Source organism: Alligator mississippiensis, chromosome 16, assembly GCF_030867095.1.
Source record: "Alligator mississippiensis isolate rAllMis1 chromosome 16, rAllMis1, whole genome shotgun sequence".
Taxonomy (NCBI): domain Eukaryota; kingdom Metazoa; phylum Chordata; order Crocodylia; family Alligatoridae; genus Alligator; species Alligator mississippiensis.
The window spans coordinates 10,626,216-10,648,730 of NC_081839.1; the positions used below are offsets into that span (position 1 = coordinate 10,626,216).

A 22,515-nucleotide genomic window follows, 5' to 3' on the forward strand; every position below is an offset into this window, starting at 1 on the left:
ATACTATTTAAAAGAATCCTAATTGTGTGCATGTGCATGCATGTTTTATAGATCTATCTATCTATCTATCTATCTATATAGATATATAACATTTGTCAACCAGTCTCAGATGATTTCAGGCATTTTATTCAGTTATGGCTACTGGCATTTGATCATGTGGAGCTGGTGATCCTAACTTCCAATTCAAAATGCTTCCGATTCAGAGATGATTGGCATGGGGACTTGGTCTGGACTTCTTTCTACTATTAAAGGACAAATAAGCAAACATAGATGGCTTCTTGTTCTATTTGATCCAAATCTCAAGAAGGAAGCTCCCATTCTCTTGGAAATATTAGAACCCAACTTCAGATTCCAAACCCCAGTGTCTGCAAGGTGAAGGTGCAACACAGACTTTAATACGCACAGGATGTGTCTACATGTGGAATTACAACGCATGAATAAACCGTGGAGCTTATTGCTCTGGAGTTAATTGCGCCCAGGAGCAATAAGCTCAGCAATTTATTCATGCACAGCACATGGAGGCAGGTCAGAGCAGCCCCAGCTGGCAGGGGCTACTGCGAATGACTCTTGCTGGTTAGCCACATGCTGAAGCACCCTCATGCCCAAGCCAGCCCTTCCACCATCTACACATGCGCTGCTGTGGAGTTTTTTTACTCTGCAGCAGGATAGTACTGGTGTTTACAAGTAATATCCTGCTGTGGAGGAAATTAGTTCACTCCAGCCTAATGGGGTGCATGTCTAGAGACTGAAACATTTACTGTGCAGTTAATTAGTCAACTGTTCAGGAAACATCTTGTATAGCTGTTCATTTGAGCTCCCGCACCATGCAAATCACACATTGCTTTACCAGTTGAAGCACGTTCCAAGTTCCCTCAGAAGAGTTGTCTATACACTGGTGTCATCCTCCTCATTTCCTCAGCAGGCAAGCAATGGGCCAATGCCTAGTTCCTCATTTCTTTGGATGAAAGGACAATGGGCCAGTTCCTGGTTCCTGCTATCCTTGACTGGCAGGACAATGGGAACTGGTTCACTTTGGGCCAGGCACTTACTACTGTATTGTTTGGATCCAAAATAAAGAAAGGCTCTCTGGGTGCTCCATAGTATTTGCATGCCTGGGGTCTTGGAGGAACAGAAAAGGCGCACCACAGATGAATTATTAGAACAGTGAACTCAAAACGGCACCCCTCTACTAGCCTGGAGCAGGCACACAGGCCAAGGATATGCCATACCCTTTTCCTGTGATTGTTTCTAATAGAAGTACCGTGATCCTCAAATTTAACTGGTGCAGTCATCGTGACAGGTACACTTGCACCCTGTTCTTTATGCCAGTCTTAGGAAGCAGCCTTTTGAGTTATACTGCAGCCATCTCAAAGGACCCAAAGTGCTTGGCGACCTTATAGGCAAGGTTATTTGCAGTAGTGTCCAATGAACCAGGCCTCCGAACAAGGAAGCAACAACTGCATGGGTTTATATTCCACAAGGTGCCTCGGTTGGTGAGTATTAGGAGAAACCTGTGCCCTTGGTGCATAGAGAGATGGGGGGCGTGACGGTCTGTGCCTCCGTTGAGAGCAGCTGCTTAGTAAGCCTGTTTGCCTGCAGCTCAGGTCCCTCTCAGCACCGCTGTACACAATAACCATGTTTTCCATGGGCAGATTTAAGGCATTTCTACGTTTCAAGCCAGGACCCACTGCAGATGCATAGCAAAAGAGGCAATGGCTCCCTTCCCCAAGCCTTTTACATAGCAAAGGGCCTGAGGTTAACAGTTGGATTGCTCTGCAGGTCTGCTCCAGCTGGTTTCTATGCTAGGAAGGTAGGAGTTAATCAAGCCAATAGCCTATCTTTCCTCTGCAATGAAACTTATGGCACCTCAGACACTCTGAATTCAGCCACAGTCTGAATGTGTGGAGTAAACAAGGCACCACCTGCATGAAAAGCTCCATCATTCACAGCTTTAAGTGGGTTGCTAAGAAACGCAACTTCTCTGTGGCCAGAGCTCATCTCTCCTACACTCCTGACAAGCTTTGAATTCAGACACATTCCTATCTCCAGAGCAAACCTGGGAGGAGAGAGGCCAGGGAAACACGCAACTGAAAACCATGGTTGCTGACAAGAGCACTTGAATCCTAAGTGGGTGTCCAGAGGGTACAAGTCTCAAAGGACTCGGGAAAGCAGAATCCAGGCTGGGTACAACTTCTGTGTTTTCCTTCTTTGAATGCCAGCATAGAGAGGAGCATGCAGAGCCGGAGTGTAGGAGAGATTGCATGATGGCTGTGGCCTACCACAAAGACTCAGCTACCCTCATTCCCAGGGACCTGCAAGGGGAGCAGCAATAATCAGAGTGACCCATAGCAGTGGCAGCAGCAGGACTGCCCCTTTTAGACATGAGACTAAACAGGGCAGGGTGTGCTCCACTGTGAGCACTGAGTAAACTTGACACGGTGAAGCCTTGCAGCCTGTTTCCCTTTGGATGCACCAAGACCATCATCTTGTGATCTGCTGGTGGCTCCAGGAGGAGAATATTACAAACCCAGCATTCGATTTGTCTCAGCATGCTGGCAAAGATGCACTGCAAGGAATCCCACTGGTTTTAGGACTTATGTTCAGATACGTGCATAGAGTTGCCCAGCTAGAGCCCAACCTGCTAAACATGCTCTGTAGACTTGCAGACATGCATGCATGCTGCACATGCTGTAGGGTTGCAAACTGTGTGTGAATGTCAAAGATAGCAGTCATGGCTGGGAAGCTGCTATTTGGGTATGTAAAGTGGAATAGGATTCTGCCCTTAGCCTGTCCTCAGTTTGGCTGGATGCTGGCACTTTGAGAGTAACAGAGAACATTAATCTCTCCCTTGCTGGGCTCCACTGGGTATGATGAATTCTGCAGGAGAACTAGAGAGATCTCCACAGCAACCACTCTATGGCAACAATCACCTGGAGAGAGCTATCACCTCCCCAACAGGACCTGTGCATTGTGGTGCTACAGTTTGTAGCAGCTGCTAGACAAAACCATTTATCCCACAGCTAAACAGCATCAAGAGCAAGACTGGTGCTATCAGGGGCCTCATAGGATGGCATGGATATACTGTACAGTTAATAGGAGATAAGGGGCTTCTACTTGTGGGATGCAACAAATCTGTGTGGTGGGCCAGTAGGGGGTGCTCCTGTGTTGAGCCACCCACCTCACTGCACCCAACCACCTTCCAGGCTCTGAGTGCCTCCCTGGGGCACCTCACGTCCAGCCGACCCCCTTCCTGGAGCACACCTGCAAGCCTGGGGGTAACACCACCATCATCTAGAGCCTGGACTGATCTGGGACCTGCACCCTCTGGGAAACACAGGCCTAGTAATGCTTGAGGGTACTTGACCCACTACAAGAACTTGGGGTGCTTCCCTCAGTCTGAAGTACAAATAGCGGTCTCCCTTAGTCAGCCGAACCAAGGGGACCCCAAGGCATAATCTAGACCTTCTCCCAATAAGTCTCCCATGCTAGGTACAAAGGAGAACTTCACTGGTTACAAGGAGTAGGTTTGGAATAGGATACAGGGTAGAGCAATATCAGAGAAATAGCTTAGAGCAAACAGTGGCATGGTGGCCTTTGATCACACATCTGAGTTACTGCAAGCTATATCTCTAGTTAGATCTCAAGTAGCTTACTCACGAGTATCAGCCAGAGGCAGGTGGAAATTCCCTCTGGAGGCAGGCAGTTCATTGATCACAAGTTTCAAGAGAGAGAGTTTCAGATGGTCCAGCTTTTCTCTGAGTTCTCATCATGGCTACTGCCCTCCCTCCTGGGTAGTCCTTCAATTATGTAGCCCTTATGATCCCATTTACCCAATTCAATGAAGGTGAGCAGCTGTTGGCTGCCAGCCAACCAATTTAAAATGCATCACTGATCGCCGGGTCTTTAGCCCTCTCCCAGTCATGTTGGCAGTGCTTAGAACAATAGGGAGCTTAAGCCCCCACCCAGGTATGTGATGCCAGTCATGTAGGCAGAGGGAGCAGGTTTCCCCCTCCCTCAGGAATATATCCAGCTCAGGTTAAAACTCAGGGTTAACTTAAGAGATGGGGCAGAGGTGTCTGCCCTTTGCAGTGACCATGGTAACCAAATTGTCAGATAGCAGAGTTTGAGGAGAGACAGAGATGGTATTCTGCCACAACCTGCTTGTATAACAGTCCCCTAGCAACACTGTAGAGGGAAGCCTCAGGTTTGACAGCAGCCCAAGGGGTTGTTTGGACCCCCGATAAGTATGCTATTGCAGTTGCTAAGGCTTATTGCTTTGGGTGAGGTCAGTATCCATGGAGACGTTAACACTGCCACGATACCAGTGGCATTCCAGTGGCAGAGACCTACATTGGGAGAGATGGGAAAGACGGGAAACAACCAGTGTTGTGGCTGGACATTTAAAGATCATCGCAGCCTGATTGTGATTGCTGCCACGTTGCCTTATCCAGGCGTCTGATGATGCTGTGCTCGTTTTTGGAGTATGGGGAAAGGCTGCTAGGTTCAATTTGTCAGACTGTCTTCAACTTCAGGGAAACTTCTGACAACAATGCTGCATCAGATCCATGGTCTTTGCTTTAACTGGAAGGCAACCCCAAAAGTGAGTTCAGGTTTTTCCAGGGCAGGTACTAGCATTTCTGGTGTTATAAAAGCAGCTTAGGCTTGACTGACTGGGGCTCCTTTATGCCAAAGTCTGCATAAATCCTCACTGAAAACCCATCCTGAGCCAAACAGCTCACAGGCTAGGTCACAAAGATGACTCACGGTGGGAAGGGAAACAGTTGCCCCAAGGTCACACAGCAGGATACTGGGTAAGTGGGATTAAAACCCCGACTTCCCAACATCTGGACTAATGCCTGGTCCATAGTACCCTTCTGCATCAAAGAAAGCTAGCTGAGCTGCTCCAAGAGCGATACCAGCCCCCTGAGGTGTTGAGGCAGTTATGTTCATGTTATCCCATGCATGTTATCTGAAACACCCCAAGGATGAAGGAAAATGAATGGAATAACTGAGGCCTAAAAGTCAAACCCCATTGCTTTCCTGCTTTCTAACAAGACCTACATACAGCAAAAGGTCATAAAAAACTAAGAAGGATGGCCTGGGAGCAATCACAGATCTGAGAACTTCTTTATATTTTGGGTTATAAATTGCTCAGGTGATCATGTATCATGTTACACTGGGCACTAAGGAAATACGGTCAGTATGACAGAAATCCCCACTGGATGGGATTCTGATAACCAGCCATGAAAAGGGCATTTTTAATTTGTCTTTAAATAGACACGAAGGCCATACTGGACTGACAGTGTTGGGCCTGGCCTCTGTGCATAGTGCAGGTACCCGGTGCTGATGTAAATATTGCTCATGCTGCCCACAGACAAGTCAGACCTATGTACAGGCTGGAATAGCCATCCCATGGAATCTGTTCCAGTTGAAACTTCGTGGCACTGAGCTCAGCCCGGCTTGTCCAGGTCTGAAGACTGATGGGTGTTTGCACAGCAAGAGCCAGTGGCTGCTCCTGGTCACAGCATTATAGTCAGCCACAGGTGTTCAAAGAAATCAGAAGTCGTTCCTTTGTGCTGATTTTTTTTCTCTCTTTCTCCATCTTTAGCCCACCTCTGGATCACATTGCAATTTTTATTCTGGGCTGAAAGTTAGGTTTTGGGTATTTTTTAAAGAAAAAAAATGTAAATTGAGATTTTCCTATAACCTCCTTGGGGCCTTGAAGAAAAACAGCAAATTCTAGTTTCAGCAGGGCTCTGATCCTGCAGTTTGCTCGAGTTATTCATTGGCTCATTGCAGTGACTGACATCAGTGGGAGCAGTCAGTGAGCCGGATCCCGGACCACCTCCATGCTAAGGCTGCATTTCCTTTCTCTAGTGATCTAGTGCTGCCTGGCTTGGAAGGAGAGCCTGGTGCTCTCTTTGTTGCTCTATCAAGGGGATGTTTCACAGAAACAAAACTAGTCCAACTCTGCTCTGAATTACACAGGTGCTAATCAAAGACCTCTCCAGAGGGTCCAAAGAGAGTTTCTTCACGTTCATCAGGGAGAACATCTGGCTGCAGGAATCTGACACCAGGATCTCTGTAGAAGCCAAGAGCAAGGTAGATAGCTGCATTAGTCAGAAGTCAGGCAGGGTGATCCCCTTTGAGACCAACTTTGTCAGAAAGGTACAAGCTTGTACAGGTGACAGGCTACTCTGTCAGATGCTAGGAATGAATTTGCAGATCTCATAGCTCCTATATGGAAAGGAATAAAATAAATTAAATACAAAGCATAGGGAAAAAGTGAGGAAAGTAGAGAGCAGAGGGAAGTGGAGATGAGTTGAAGAGCTCAAAAGGGAAGAACAAAGCAGTTAACTCACTGAGGGGTATTCCAGGTCTATTCTGGAATAGACCTATACTGAGGGGTATTCTTTTCTATTTAGTACCCCTGCCTGCTTTAAATGTGTTCGTAGCATCCGACAGCAGGCTGTTGTTTACAAAAGTTTCTGCCCGTTTGAACAAGTTAGTCTTTAAGGTGCCACCCTGCCCTGCTTTCTGCAGGACTAGAGATACCAAGGCTCAGGAACTGACCTGAACTTGTTAGAAAGGCTGTGACAGAAATGGTCTCAGACTGCGGATAGGTAGCTGAGTTTGAGTGTTGTTGAAGCTGCAATGGCACAGGAAACGTGAGAGGCAGGCCTTTTTTGGTAATTGTTTATTGGACCAACTGTATATTTGGGAAAGCTGTTAAAACAAGCTTCAGGCACAAAATGCCTTTCTTCAGATATCACCAAAATGCCTTAACTATTAGGTAGACAAGGTTCTTTGGGTGAATCTGATCTCTTTTATTAGACCAACTTAAATAGCTGGAAAAAAAAAATTTTAAGCAAGCTTTCGGGTTTAAAAACCCTTTGTCAAGCTGAGGAAGCCTTGGCAGTTGGTGTGTGCTCTTCCTGGATGGAACGAATAGTAAAGAAGCCAGAGGCTGGTCTGCATGCAAGACAGGCAGTCAGTGAAGATGTAAATTGAGGAGTCAGTGGGTGAGATGGGCTAGGTGGAGGGGGAGAGAAAAGGAGGATGAATGCAGTACTTGTACAGTGGAGAGGTACCTGGGGAGTCGGATGTTGGGCAGGTTATAATGTGTCATAAATCCAATGTCTACATTTAGTAGACATTGGATTTATCCATGCTTTTTAGTATCCAGGAGGTTGATGAAGTGAAGTTCAGAGGCTCGTCTCTGAGAAGTGTTTTGTACGTTCCCTTTGAGGGTTAGAACTGAGAGATTGGGGAGAGAATGATTGTCCTGTGGCGATTGTGGCCCCACAGGTAGTTGGGTGTTCTTGTCTTTGACAGATTACCAGTGTGCATTCATTCTGGTGTGCAGTTGTTTGGTCTCTCTTATGTATTTTCCATCAGGGCGTTTGGTGCATTGGATGAGATGCATTACATTTCTGGAGGTGCAGCTGTAAGATGCAGGGATGCTGATTGTGGGGTGTAGTAATTGTGGGGGTGGTGGAGATGTGTTGGCAGGTTCTGCATTTCTTGTCATGGCATGGTCTGGATCCATTCAGTGCGTTTTGGGCTGTAGGAGGTTTGCTTCTGGTGATGAGGTTAGCGAGGTTTGGTGCTTGTTTGAAAGGTAAGATGGGTGGTTCTGAGACGATCTCTTTAAGAATAGGGTTTCTTAGTAGTATGGGTTGCAGTTGTTTGAGGATTTTCCGAATGAGTTCAAGGGAGGGGTGATATGGCATAACCAGCGGTGTGCAATTCATGGGGGGTTTTCTTCTGCACTGCAGCAATTCTTCTCATGGTATCTGGGTGGCTCTTTCAAACGTGCATCTCTCTCTCTAGTGGAGTGTCCTTGTTGGGTGAAAGCCTTTTTAAGATTGGTGAGGCGGCAATCACAGGTGTTCCCCTCAGTGCAAATTTGGTGGTATCTGAGGGTTTGGCTGTATATCATATCTTTCTTGATGTGTTTAGGGTGATTGCTGGTTCTGTGCAGATCCGTATGTAAACCGTTTGCAGGGAAGGGCCAATTGGTGGCACTCATGATCAGGCAGCAGAATTCCCACGTCTTGTTGCTCATGCTTTGGAAATAGTTTTCTCAGGCTACTCTTCACATCAGCTCTTAACAAATGTGGCCTTTTTAATATCTCTCTCATGTCCTTGTCCTTCTGTTTTACACCCACAGCCTAAGAAAGCTAGACTGACGTCAGAGAGTGCCCCCAGGCAATGGGGCCAGTGGATCACTGCCTCCTCCTGCCATAGAGATGACAACTCCCCTATGCAACTTCTGTGAGGTATGATGCCCCCTTCCTACTAAAGGTGCTCAGTTCCTCCTTCCCTTTAGGCTCTGTGTATAAAGGCAGAGCGTCTGGGTCAGAGAAAAGTTAGCAGTTCAACAGTGTTCCCTGGGAGGGGTGAGCAAAGCTACGGGTGCTATCTATGCCCTTTGCTGGGAGCTCCCTTGACAGGACACTGCAGCATCCGAGGAGCTAGACAGCACCATGGAAAAAGCAGGTCATTACCAAAAAGGCTGGCAGGCATCAGGGACCTATTCCCAGGGGAGCTGGGTGATGGGACTGGATGACTATTAGTCAAGCACCATGACGAACTGATTGTGAAACTAAGAGCACCAGGAATCCTGTGGGTACCACAAATCCGGGTTCTCGCACACACTGCAGGACAAGCTCCTGAGATGACTCGAAAACCGATATTGTGTCTGAAAGTTTTCATATGAAATATCCCTTTTTGAAACTTTCCCATTTGGAAATACTTGGTTTTCCCATGAGAAATTTGCAAATGTGGCGAAGCATTTTTTCTTCACTGCCCACCCTTTCCTTACCATTCCTAGTATTGCTTGTTGGAAGGATTACTTCAAAACAGTTTGCAAGAAGCAAGGATTTCTTTGGGTGATATCTTTTACTGGACCGACTGCTTAGTTGGGATAGAGTTAGACAAGCTTTTGAATGCAGGACATACTTCTTCAGGTTACTGAAGGATCTGAAGAAGAACATACTGCATTCAAAAGCTTGTCTGATCCTATCCCGACTATGCAGTTGGTCCAGTAAAAGATATCACCCAAAGAAATCCTTGCTTCTTATATAATTCCTGGACCATCATGAGTACAAAATCACTCCAACATTTCCAAAAAGGTTCTCTTTGAAACTAACAGTTTCTGCACTATTTTTCACAGGGTATAAGTTAATCAGAATGGAGGAAAAAGTACGATTTTAAAATGAAATATTTCAAGCAATGCCATGTCCTTAGAATAATAGAGAAGTAGAGCTGGAAGGGACTCCCAGAGGTCCAGCCCCCCGAACTAGTTCAACCCCTGAGGTTGGAGACAAGTTTCAAGCATTTGAAAGGAAAAAAAAAAAGAATTTTGACAAAATGTTTTGTTTTCTTTAAGTTTTTGTTGCCAAAGAGCTCGTTGCAACAGAGCTCTTCCAACAAAACACTTTAATTTGAAAATTTTCGAACAGCTGGTTTTCATCCTTCACTTATACATAAAAAGTCAGTCCTTCAATTAGCAGAAGCAGCTCCATGTGACAGAGCAGGCCAAGACTGTCAGTACAGAAGAGTGACTAGTGGAAGAGTTTGGGAACACTGCCTGCTGGTCTAGACCGGCTGGTGAATAATTCAGGTTAACATTCAAATGTAGAGTCCTTTGGAAGGGGCTCACTTGTGCCATTTCATATATAATGGATTTCAGTCTAGGGGCCACAATAAAGAATATCATCATCGTCAATAATAAAGCCTTCAAATGCTTGAGTCAATCCAAAATTTAAAATTTTTCTGCTTTGTTTCTCAGTCACCCAACCAAACAAGAGAGAAATCCATTCTGGTTTGTGTAGCCCCAAATGAAACATTCAATATTAGGCTCCAAAGCTGTGAAGAGTTGAATGTCAATTAACACAAAACAGTTCATTTTGTTTTCAAGTTATTTAGCATGTAAAAAAAAATCTATTTCAAAGAAGAAATGCTGTTGTGAAATATTTCACTGAGAAAAATGTCAAAATGAAACAGATAAAATCCCTCCATTTTTTTTGTCAAGACTATTTGCTAAATCCCACCCCAGTTTGTAAACACTTTCAATACCCCCAGAACAGCATTCTGCTTTGAACATCTGATTTTCTGGGGGGGAAAAAAAATTGCTGTGCTTTTTGTGAGGCTGCTTCCAAAAGACTAGTCTGGTGATGGGGAGCAGTTAGGGGAGGTTTCTCTTGGGGCTGATGGTCTGGGTTGGCTGGCTTTGCAGGTACCGTTTGGCAAGGACTCTGGAGGAACATGCTGAGCCAGCTGATGTGGAGTGCTGTATAGGTATACATGATAGCTAGGCTGTGAGAGACAGGGCTCTGAAAAGGAAGCCCCCTTCCTCATGCCCTTTTCTTTCCCTTTCAGGAGATCTTGGCTGGCTCTGGAGTGAGCAGCAAACCACTCAGTCCCGTTTAGCATCACTCGCAGCCTGGGCTCGCAGACATGGAATAGCCCAGGAAGGCGATTGCTCTTGGGGTGTGGGCACAGCAGGAATCCAGCTGGCTCTCATCCCCAGGCATAGTTTTGTGTGCACCGGGGCAGGACGATGCCAGCGGTGTGACCAGCTCTGCAGCCAGCCCTCTTCTGGCTTCTCACGTGGAAGGTGTGCTACGCCACTGCCATGAATGATGTGCCGACGATGGATTATGAACTGCTATCCCCCTCCCTGGTTGAGCACCCCGCCAGCACCATGGGCATGGATGCTGAGCAGAAAACCGTCTTTGCCTTTGTCATCTTCCTCCTGGTCTTTTTGGTGATGCTGATGGTGCGCTGCTTCCGGATCCTGCTGGACCCCTACAGCCGCATGCCCGCCTCCTCCTGGACCGACCACAAGGAGGGGCTGGAGAGGGGCCAGTTCGACTATGCGCTGGTGTAGAGTGGTGTAGGGTGGGGCGAGCCTGGAAACTCTGTGTGCCTCCCTTCCCTGGCTCGCCCCGGCCCCGGCCCCGGCCCCTCCTTTCTGTGTGATGCTGCCGCGGTCCTACTGGGATGCTCTGGGCTGGGAGGTGTGGCAGGGACCTTGCTCAGAGAGGCTTTTCTAGGGTTTTTTTCCTCTTTTGTAAGCACTTTTCTGTGTTCTTCTCTGTCTGCAGCACCTTTAGTGTTTGATATTTTGAGGGGGCCTAGAAGGGATGGGCCCATCCAGCTCTCAAGTCCAGGCAGCCCCGCTTAGATGGCGTTTTTACTGTGCTCCTAAGTGTCTTGTGCTGTGGTGAGTGGCGACGGGTGGGACAGGACCTGCCTTGAAGCAGATTTCTCAGGGTTTTCCTGCTTGGGGGGCTCCATGCGGGACAGGGCAGCTTTGTGCAGCAGCTTCTGCCTCCTCCTGCCTGTCTGGGCAGTGCTGACCGTGTGGAGCTGAATATGCATCTGTATCTATGAGGCAGTTTAGACAGCAAACCTCTAGTGCTGGCTTCTGTGAATACTCACTGGTTGAACAACGCTTCCCCACTCTCCAGGTGGGCAGCCCACCATGCCACGTGAGCACTGCCTGTGCCCTGTGCCCATTGTATGCAGCTGGAGCTCAGGCACGTGTCTGTACTACGCCTCTGGTGCTCTTGAGGCTGCAGCCGAGAAACAAGCTCCACTTACCTGCTCCTGTTCCACATGTGCCATAGCTGGAAATGAGGTAGTGAAGCTGCCCAGGAGATGCCCCATCTCCACTCCATCTCTGGTGCATTGCCGGTGGTCGGCTGCACCTCCTTGTTTCTGGTAATGGCTTGTGCAGGGCAGGAGTGGGTGGGCAGGGCATGCTTCTTGGCAGCACTCACAAGAGCACCAGGGAAGCAGCACAGAAATGCCCAGAGGGACTCCGTGTGATCTTGTGACCAGCTCTGCTGCCCGACTTAATCAATGTGGAGACCCATGTGCAGCTCCCTCCCTGGCAGGCCACTCCCTGCTTTCCACAGTAGTGAATGCTAGGCACGTGTGTATCCCCACTGTTGTGGTCAAAATGCCTCCAGACAAAGATGTAGCCACATAGCTAACTGTAGACCCTGCTGTGGCAGCAACTCTCCAGGAAGCCCTGGCCTCTTTATCCTGGGGCTGCTGCTGTGACACTAGGGACCTAAGGCACCATATGACACTTGGGATACATGCCTTTGTGAGCCCAAGCCTGGTAATTATGGGCCCCACTCCCAGGTCTCTTACTCTATCCAACTTGGTCAAGTCCTCAATGCTTGCACTATGGTTGTAGTGGAAGTGAAGGATGCTCAGGCCTCCTAGGTGCCCTGCTAGGAGCAACCCATCTCTCCTGGCTGCCTACTACACAGGGAGCATAGCAGAGGTGTGATGGAGCTTGGGCTCACACAAGACCAAATTCCTGCCTCTTGCCCAGGATCCATGCTTGTTTGCCATAGTGAGCCAGACATGGGGCTAGCAGGAGCCCTGGCAGGCTACAGCTGTAGGCTGATGAGAGGGTTTTGTGGGGAACTGCACCCTGAGGGGAGACCCTTCTCCTTCACTATGGAAATAAAAGTGAATTTTGCTCACTCCTTACTGCTTGTCCTTCTCTCTCTCTGCTGCGTCTTACCATGCACTTCAGCACAAACAAAAATCAGTCCCAGGCACCACCTTGCCCCATGGTGCAAGCCAGGGCCAACTGCTTGTGCCACCACATCTCCCTGTAAGAACCAGAGGCAAGCCCACCTGTCCACCTCCCCACTGAGTGATCTGTCGCAGCATAACATCGCAGCACCTTGCGAGAGACATGGCCAGCCCATGTGCTACCACCTCCCTCAAGGCAAGTCACAGTTGGGTCCACCTGCAACCATGGATCCCTGTGCAAGTTGGATCCAGCCACACGTGCCATCACCTCTCCTTGAGACAGAGCTGGGCCAACGTAGCACTGCTTCTCTAGGCACGAGACAGCTGGGCCCATGGACTGCTACATCCCTCTTTGAACCACAGCCAGACCCACACCCCACTGTTCCTCTAGTGATCCAGAGCCCAGCCCATATACCACTATGTTCCCTGATGTGAGCCACAGCAAGACACGCTTTACCTTGCCACAGTCCCTCAGCGAGTCACATCTGGGTCTACACACCATGGTGTCCCCTTGTGTAAGCCACAACAAGACACACACGCCATAATGTTCCCCTCTAGGCAGTACTGGTAGGCCAACTCAGCACCGCATCTCTGGGTGTGAGCCCGAGGTGGGGTTGTGTGTCACCATATCACCTTTGTGAGCCTGAGTCAGCCCAGGTGTCAGCACATTTATCTCTGTGAGGCCAAGCCAGCCCCATGGGCCGTTACATCCCCGCATTTGAGCCATAGGAGGTCCCCTTGCACAAGCATGGCTTCTGTGCGAGCCAGAGGCAGCCCATCATCCATCAGCTCCGGCTCTCCACACTGACACTGCAGGGCAGCAGTGCCAAAAATGCCCTCATCCCCTGAATGTTTTCATGCACTTGGTGTCACAGTGTTCATGTGGCAGTGGTCTGTGGCACGGTGAGCAGGTGGCATGTGGAGTCCTGGGCCAGGGTTCCTTCTTAGTTAGAGGCAGTTAACTCACTTTGCCTCATTCTGCACTCATTCCCATAAGAACTGCATTGGCCACTTGTGGTGTGATGAGAGGATCACTGGACAGTGTGAAACACATTACACAAGAAAAACCTCCATTTCCATGGCCAGCACATCATCCCTGTGGTACATAAAAGGGGTAGGTTTAGTGACTGCTAAAGGAGAGGGAGGGAGAAGAGCTCTTATCCACCTTCACATTTCCTGCATTCTGGGGCAACCTGGGACTTACATAGCTACAGGATAAGTTACAGCAGCTGAAGTGCTGCTCTATGTACTATTCTGCTCCTCATGACCCTTCTGACCATGCTTCCGATCCATCCTCTGTTCTGGGAGAGGGAGCAGGCCAATGCACAGCACTTACACAAGTTCCACGCTGTTGTGTATAGACTAACCGTCCTACCCACTGCATGCCTCTTGACCATGTCGGAGAGAAGTAAATACATGTGAATCAGGGTCTAACGGGTGCCCTAGAAAGGCATTATGAGTGTACCCAGTACATCTTTTGCAAAGCCAGAAGAAGCTGGTGCCCTGCAAAGATGGGCAGAGGTCAATGATGGCTGCTGTATTGGGATCAAGGTTTGCATTAAAGAAAGGAGCCACTGGAAGGGATATAGGAAGTACAGCAGTGAGGCTGGGACTGATCAGCTACATCTGAAACCTGTGGGTTTTACTTTGTCTTCAACACCGCAAGGCACCAGCTCTGTGGGGCTGATTCATGGGAAGGGTAGGCATGGTAGGGAATAAGTTACTGAGGAATCTATTGCTCAGTGTGGCTAGAAGGGTGAGCAACCCAAGTGCTGGTTGTTCGTCTTTGAACCTTCCTGGCTGCTGTCAGAGTAATGGGTGGTGGAGCCAAGTTTGCACCTTTTGGAAGCTCTGTTCCCTCAGTTAATTTGGGGTCATATGGGACCAGAAGACCATACAAGGAGCCTATCCCAGAGTATACAAGTCCACTGAATTCCACAGCATCTCAGTACACCAACGCAACCCCACATTTCAGGTACTTTTAACATAAAATGCAAGCTGTCATATACTCCTGGAACCTAGGGGAACACATGATCTCAAAGACTTGAAGCATGCATATCATGCTTGTGACGTGCTGGTCGTTAGGGCTGTACGAAGCTTTGGGTGCCAATTCAATTCGGAGGAGATTTGGCCTGATTTGGTGGCCAAATCTTCAAATCCAAATCGAATCAGGAGACCAATAAAAAAGGTCTAAATCAATTCGAAGCTCTCTGAATCTTCGGAAAAGATTCGGAGAGTTTCGATGATTTGGGAGTCCCCACCCACTGCAGCAGGGAGCTGGACCCAGACTTGGAGCTGTTAAGTAGGGGGCGGGCGAGAGGGTGCTGGAGGAGAGGACCGTGGGGGGGGGTGGAAAACTTGCCAGGCCCCATCCCCTGCCTGCTCCCACAGCCCCCTCTGACCCCCGCTCCCCCATGGCTGCCCTGCCTGCCCCAGCTCCCGGTGCTTTTAAAAAAGGCCCCATTCACTGGGTACTGCTGGGGGGGGGGGGGGGGGGGGCAGGCGATCCCCACTGCCCCATGCTGCATGAGGAACCCTGCCACGAACCCTACCCCACTGTTCCAGCCCTCCCCCACAGCTGCCCTGCCTGCCTCAGCTCCGGCCCTTTAAGAAAAAAAACACCCTGGGACTCACCAGCTCCTGCAGTGGCCTTGGGGCTTCGGGGGGGCTCACATGACACAGGGCAGTGGGGGGGGGGGGGGGTGCAGCAGGGATTGCCCCCTGCCAGGCAGGAACCTGTGAGTGCAGGATTTGGGTGGGGGGGGTTCCTTAAAAGAGCTGGAGGTGGGGCATCGGGGGGCTCGTGGCAGAACACCTCATGCAGTGTGGGGCAGTGGGGATCATCCTCTCCAGCCCAGCAGCACCTGCTGAGTCAGGGCTTTCTTTCACTTTTCCTCCCCCCCCGCTACCCCCAAGTGCTGGGAGCTGGGGCAGGCAGGGGCAACCATTGCTGGGCTGGGAGAGAGGTGGGCGATGGGCCTGGGCAATTCAAAGATTCAGAAGCAGTCAAATCTCTGAATCAGATTTCGGCTGAATTGATTTGGGACAGTGATTCGAATCACCAAATAAAAATCACTGTCCCCCGAAAAAAAATCGGCTGAATCCAAAGCAAATACTAGCCACTTCGCTCAGGCCTACTGTTCATGTTTGCATGCACTTTCCAGTATTGCTACCTTATTAAAAAGCTTTGAGCCCCAGGCTGGAGGGCCAGTGAATAGTAGCCTTTATCACAAAGAAAGAGGTTGTGTATGGTCACTGCAGAGACAGCCGAGAAAAAACCTACTTTGTTAATATGGCAGAACCATGTCCAAATTAAGGAGCCTTTTGAGCTAAGGCACCAAATAAATGTACTTCAATTATCCTACTGCTAACACCTACATTAAACACTGCTCTCCCAGAACCAGAGAAGACCCCAGCTGTCACTCTCCCTACTGAGCTACCCCTGCATAACAGTTTGGAAGACACCGAAAAAGCATATCAAGTCTGGCTTTAGGAGACGGTCTTAGCAGTACACAGAAATTCTCACAGTGCAAATGCAGGTATCTACTGGGATAGGAGGGACTAAGGCTAAGCTGTACTGAGGTCCATGTCAGATGAGGGGGGCTCTGGTGCCATCAGTGCAAATGTCATGATAATTTGGTTGTGATTAAAAAAAAAAAAAAAAGTCATTAAGGAAAAGGTGATGCTGCAAATTAACTTGCTCTTTTGATCTTTGTTTCCTACACCCACAAGGGCCAGGAAACGATCAGGTTTTCCAGTTTCTTATATAAGAACATGGCTTTTTTTTTTTTCTTCATAGCAAGAGAAAAAAAGCTCTTGCTCAAATATGTAGTATACAGCCCCAGCACAGGTGTCACACATACATGTGGTCCCTAGCATGGATAGTCATAGGCACATCTGGGGTAAGGCTGAATGAACTGATGTGTCACAAGTACGCACCAATTAAAGATTTTTTTTTTTTTTTGCAAAAATCTAGTTGGTCTAATAAAAGATATCACATCTACCATGAGTCCAGATTTCTAATACACCAATACATACACCCAGTATGGGTGTCACAGATACACACCTGTACATACAGCCCTCATATTGGTGTCACACAAATATTCTGATAGATACAATTTTAGCACAGAGGCCACCGACATACACAAATACATGCAGTCCTAGCATGGATATCACAAATGCAAACTGGTTCATGTAGCTGTACCACAGGTCTTACAAATACATGTGGGTATGAGGCTTCTGCCGTGGGTGACAAATTCAGTGCAATACAGTCTTTATCAGGACTATGAAGACACATGCCAGTGCCTGCAGCCCTAGCAATGGATGTCATAAATACCTACCAATAGAAGCATGGGTGTCATAGTGCCATTAATATATAGCAATTATGGTGTGCTGGACCCCATGACCTAGCTCTTTCACTCTACAATAGGGTGATAGACAGTGGCATAGCTGTCACCCAAGAGAGCTCCTTTCTAGACATCCCAAAAGTCAGCCTGACTCCACTGGGCTGCTAAATGAGGTGAGAACAAGCTGTAGGCAGATGGGTGGCTTCTGGAAGTCAGGCTGGCCGTGCCCATCTGCCCCTACCTGGGATGCAGAGAAATGCATGGAATTCAATGTGGAAAAACCCCCAAATACTTTTTGTGGAAGAAAGTTGCAGCATTTGCTGCCCTCTTGTGTTGCACAGTGAGACAACTAATGCAATTCAAAGCTTTTTCCACAGAAGCAAACCTGTTACACAGAGGAGTTATTAGAGAAAGAAACACTGGCAGCAAGGAGGATTTTGCCCGGACTCTGCATGTTGCCTGTGCAAGTACACAGTTCTCCACCAGTCTTCCCAGAGATCATCTGACCAGTGGCAAGCTTGTCCCCATTACTTGGCAACCCCTCAGCTACCCATTCATAGCGTCACTAGGCATTAGGACTATAAGAAACAGCATCATTTTTGTTTCAACTTCTGTTTCACCATTTCAAAGACACAGTGTTTCATTTTGAAAGCACTGTTCCGTGTTTGTTTCATTGAAACTGTTTCGCTGTTTCAACGTTTTGCCTACAGGCTATTATGGAGAATCATGAAACTTTGTCATTTCTTACCTGATTCAAATGAAAACAGAAGGGATGGTAGCCCCTGCTGAGGCCACAAAGACTGTCAAGTTTCAAGGAGATAGGTGCAGGGGTTTCTGGGAAACTGCACCTCAGGCTGCTGACAAGCAAAACTTATGTCACGTGTGGGTGTTAAGGTGTGGTGGGGTGAAAACAGCAGGCATCCAAACCAGGATCCAAGCAGGTGTGGTGGGGTGGCACTACATCCCCAGCGATGCTGAACACTGTCTCACTTGGACCACTGGTTGGTGGACAGGACAGGTGTTCCCGGGCAACCGTGGGCAGATCTGGCCACATCTGGCTGAGGCTTGCTCAGTAGGCCAAGTGGTTGCACAGCAGCGGCTCCACATCCTCAGTGAGATAGGCAGCCACCAAGGCCCGAGTGCTACATGCCTGATGGTGAGGTCTAGTGCCTCTGGATCCCACCATAGAAGCCATGCCCTTGGCCCACACTGGCAGTGCCTGTGGTGGAGGAGGAGACTGTATAGTGGATGGCATGCTGGCATGGGACAGTGGATCCCTGCCTCCGCTGTTCTGCCTCCCTGACTCTCTTCACCAGCACCTGTGTCCACTGATTCAGGCTTTGGCTGCTGCATACATTGCCCTTCAGCCTCAGTTCACACCTGGTGGCCAGCACGTGGTGTGTGTGGCAGAAAGCCACCTTTGTCTCTCCCCAAAGTCTCTACTCTGTGACAATTTGATAAGGATGGGCCCAGCAGAGAGACACATCCTTAACCTCTCTCTTTAGGTAACCTGAGCTGGATACATTCCTAAGGGAGGGGGGAAACCTGCTTTCTCTCTGCCTACGTGACTACTATCACATACCTGAGTGAGTGGCTTTCTTCCTGGTGGGCTAGAGTCTGCCCGGCAACTAGTGATGCATTTCAAATTTGTTGGCTGACAGCCAACAGGTGCTAACCTCCATGGAACCAGGTGAATGAGGTCACAAGGGCTTTATAAAAGTTAAGGACTGCCAGGAGGAGGGGGCAGCAGCCATGAGGGATACCCAGGAACAAAGAAGAGCTGTACCATCTGAAACTTTCTCTATCTTTCAAAACTCATGATCAAGGAACTGCCTCTGGATGATGCTTGTGAGTAAGCTAACTGAGATCCAACTAGATATATAGCTTGCAGTAACTCAGATGTGAGATCAAAGGCTACCCCAGCCACAGGAGTTTGCTCTATGGGATTTCTCCTATATTGCTCTACCCTGTACCCTATTCTAACCCTACCCTCTGTAACCAATAAAGTTCTCCTTTGTACCTAGTGTGGGAGACTTAGAGGAGTGGGTTTAATTATGCCCAGGAGGCCCCTTGGGTCTGCGGACTAAGGGAAACTATCCTTTTTGGCCCCCGACTTGGGGAAGCGCCCCAAGTTCTCGTATTGGGTCGAGTACCCATAGGACTATTAGGCCTGTGTTTCCCTGAGGACACAAGACCCAGATAGTCCCTTCTCAGGGTGGTGGCAGCACACGTTACCCATGGACTCTGAGGTGGGGCTCGAAAGGGGGTCTGCCAGGGCTTAGGTGCCCCTGAAGAGACACGTGGAGTCCAGAAGGTGGATGGGCTTAGTGAGGTGGGAGGCTCAATGCAGGAGCTCCCCCTACTGGCCCGCCACAGACTGTACTGGGCCACAAGAATAAAGCCGTTTCCTGATGCCCTCCTTATGCCACCTCATCAGGGTCTGCACATCTGGTGAGAGCAGCTTGCCCCATCCAGGAACATTGATCCCCTGGAAGCTCTCCATTTGGCTCTGAAGTTCCTTCACTACAGGAATCACCTGGCTAAGGAGGGCATCACCAGTGCTGAGGATCTCAGTGACCTTGAGGACCACCAAGATCTGGGAGATGGTATCCCACTCAGCTCTGTTAAGGGGGTCTGCTGATCCCAGTCTCTCCAAGCAAGGCCATCTCATGGGTGGCCTTCTGTTGCTCTGCCAGTCTCTTGAGCAGCACGTATGTAGAGTTGCACTGAGCCTCCACATCCTGCATGATTTTGTGGTGCGGGATGTTCAGCTCCGCCGGTTTGTCCCACAGCATCTTGCCCCCCTTGACGCTCCGGTGGAAGTAGCCTGCCACCTTCCTGCATTTTGAAATGAGCTTGCCAGTGATGCTGACGCTGTCACCAGCAGCTCTGTCCCACTCCAAGGTGTCTTGGACAATGAGGTGGAAGTTGTGTGCCACACAGAGAATGTCAACAAAGTTGGCATCATGGACCGCCTTGACCCTATTGGCCCCATTGTCAGTGACCATGAACCTGCAGGTGAGCTCACCCTGCCCAACTCTTTACCAAGAGGTTCATGGCCCTCTTGATCTCTGTTGCTGTGTGGGACTTATCCATCACCTCAGCTTGAAGGAGAGCCCACCGACAGCCTGACTGGTTGCACCAGTGCCCCGAAAGGTAGGCATGATTGCCACCCCAGCTGCTCCAGATGTCTAATGTGAAGTGTAAGGCCAGCTGTGGACCTGCCTTGTGCAGCTCCTCCCTCAAGTATTCTCAGCATGCCTTGTACAGGGAGTGTACCACCATCTTGCTGAAAGTGGTGCATGCAGGCACTTGGTAGGATGGGGCCATGAGCACCATGAGCCACCTGAACCCTGGCCACTCAACTAAGGAGAAGGGCTGGCCATTGGCAGTAAGCATCGCTCCAATGGTCTGGGTGATCTCACTCGCCCTTGCAATGCACTCCCCTTTCTGTCTGCATTTCCCCCACTGCTCCAGGGTGACCTGCCTCTGCTTTGATGAGGATGGGAGTACTTCCCTTTGAGCATGCTCCCACAGGTGCTAGGCTGAGGAGGAGGAGAAAGGGCAAAGGGGTGGTGCCTGTGGAGATGCATCAGCATCCCCATGGTGCTCATGTGTTTTGATCCCTTGCCCCAGCTGGTTCTGGCTCGCCAGTGCAGGCAGATAGTTTATGTGGGATCATCTGCCAGCTCACAATGATCCCAGACCACGCTACCCGCCCACTTTTGGGGTGTGGGTGCATGTGTGGATGCTGCCTTTTCCCCTTCCTCAGGAGGCGAAGACACAGCAACAGGAGGAGGAGACTCAGCTGAACCACTTGCCTCCACCTCTACGTCAACCTTCTCCAAAGTGCCTTCTGGGGAAGGAGACATGGCTGTAGGGGAAACTTGAGAGGTGTGGTGCACAAACTCAGCTGATTCCCCCTCCTTCCCCATAATTTCCCTTGCTATGGTATTCGGATGCAGATCCAGCTCTTCCTCTGGCAGTGGAAGGCTCAGCATAGGAAGTGAAATGGGGGTGGAGGAGACTCATGCTGGTGCTGCTGCTTGTTGTCATGGGGGAGGGAGGGGATGCAGACTTAGGCACAGGCAGTGGCACTGGCACTGTTCCCCTTTCCTTGCTGCCTGTACTAGTGGAAGCTTCATGCCTGCTTGTTGTAGGAAAAAGGCTGGGTCTCGGGGGGCGGGGGTGGGGGGGGGAAACTTACAGCTCTCCCTCTACCCCCTCATCCTCCCTTTCCTGAAGGCTTGCCAGCTGCCTTTCCAGCACACTTCATGGTGTGTTTCATAGTGTCTTTGCCCTGGTGTGCTGGAAAATCTAGGTCTTCTTATATAATGTTATCTGATGTATGTAATATATGTAGATACTTGTATATGTATTTATGTAATGTATGTATTTACGTAATAAATAAAATAAAAATATATAAGTGTACGTACGTGTTCCTATATAAATTCTATATTATAATATGCAATATTATATGCTGTGCTTCCCTGCACACTCTAAGAGAAAGCACAGATTTGAAAAGAATCAAAATAAACTACTACAAGACTGTTTCAGTCTGGACATAAGGAAGAATTTCTTTACTGTCCGAACCCCCAAGGTCTGGAACAGCCTGCCACCGGAGGTGGTTCAAGCGCCTACATTGAACACCTTCAAGAGCAAACTGGATGCTTATCTTGCTGGGATCCTATGACCCCAGCTGACGTCCTGCCCTTTGGGTGGGGGGCTGGACTCGATGATCTTCCGAGGTCCCTTCCAGCCCTAATGTCTATGAAATCTATGAAAAACTAACAAAAACAAAAAGTGGATTTTGCGGGAGGAATAAATTATCAATGGATATAATAATAAAATAAGAGGGTATAGAAAGTAAAAAGGTATTGATGAATCCCACTTGCCAGGCTACCAAGCAGTAGATGAATGGTAGCCTTTGCTGTCTGATGCTGCTGAGCTGCTAGAAGACACAGCTCAGTAACTGACCCCAAGGCAGAAAGTAGCGGAGTTCAAACAATGCTGCTTTTTATGCTATTTTTCCATCCCTCCCCTAGGCACTGGGATTGGAAGGGACCTCAGGAGAGGATCAGTCACTGGCCAGCTACACAGTCAATACCAGAGCAATCCTTCCCCACCCCCTCCATACTTTCTGTCATGGGCAACTGGTGCCGCCTTAGTCGGTGGGGGGGGGGAGGGGCATGTGCCCCCCCCGAGACCAGTCCTGCCGACTAGGGGTGGGGGGGGATCCCCCCCACTGCTGATCCTGCTGACCAGAGGCAGGGGGGGAGGTCCCCTGAGGCTGACCTCACTGCCCGGGGGGGGGGAACTCCCGTGGCTGACCCTGTGACTGCCAATCACCGCAGCTGATCACTGCAGCCATTTCTAGGATTGGCTGCTGCTTATGGGAGTGGCTGCAGCCACTTCTGGGAGCAGCTGCAGTGATCGGCTGGGGCTTGCAGGGGGTGGTACTTTCACTCCCACCTGCCCATTGCCTAAGCAATGAGCATGGTTGGTCAGGGGGGTGCACTGGCTCTCAGGGGGTGCACATGCACCCCTGCGTACCCCCTAAGCATCGCCACTGCTTTGTTTCCCTGCAAGCAAGCCCAGCTTC

At 49.3% G+C, this 22,515-nt stretch overlaps 1 protein-coding gene across 8 annotated transcripts in view; it reads left to right on the top strand.

Annotated features, from left to right (window-relative positions):
• Positions 1–12,519, top strand: part of CTXN1 (cortexin 1) — a 177,488-nt gene extending 164,969 nt beyond the window's left edge. For 4 of the 8 annotated variants that reach the window (XM_059719531.1, XM_059719530.1, XM_019491248.2 and 1 more), the window contains 2 exons: positions 8,174–8,282; positions 10,387–12,519. In XM_059719531.1, the coding sequence (XP_059575514.1) occupies positions 10,643–10,897 (255 nt within the window). In that variant the 5' untranslated portion in view covers positions 8,174–8,282; positions 10,387–10,642 and the 3' untranslated portion in view covers positions 10,898–12,519. Of the gene's footprint in view, positions 1–5,988; positions 6,103–8,173; positions 8,283–10,386 lie in introns of all 8 variants that reach the window. The other 4 variants (XR_009457724.1, XR_002091405.2, XM_059719529.1 and 1 more) reach the window with 2 other exon arrangements.
• Positions 12,520–22,515: the final 9,996 nt, after the last annotated feature.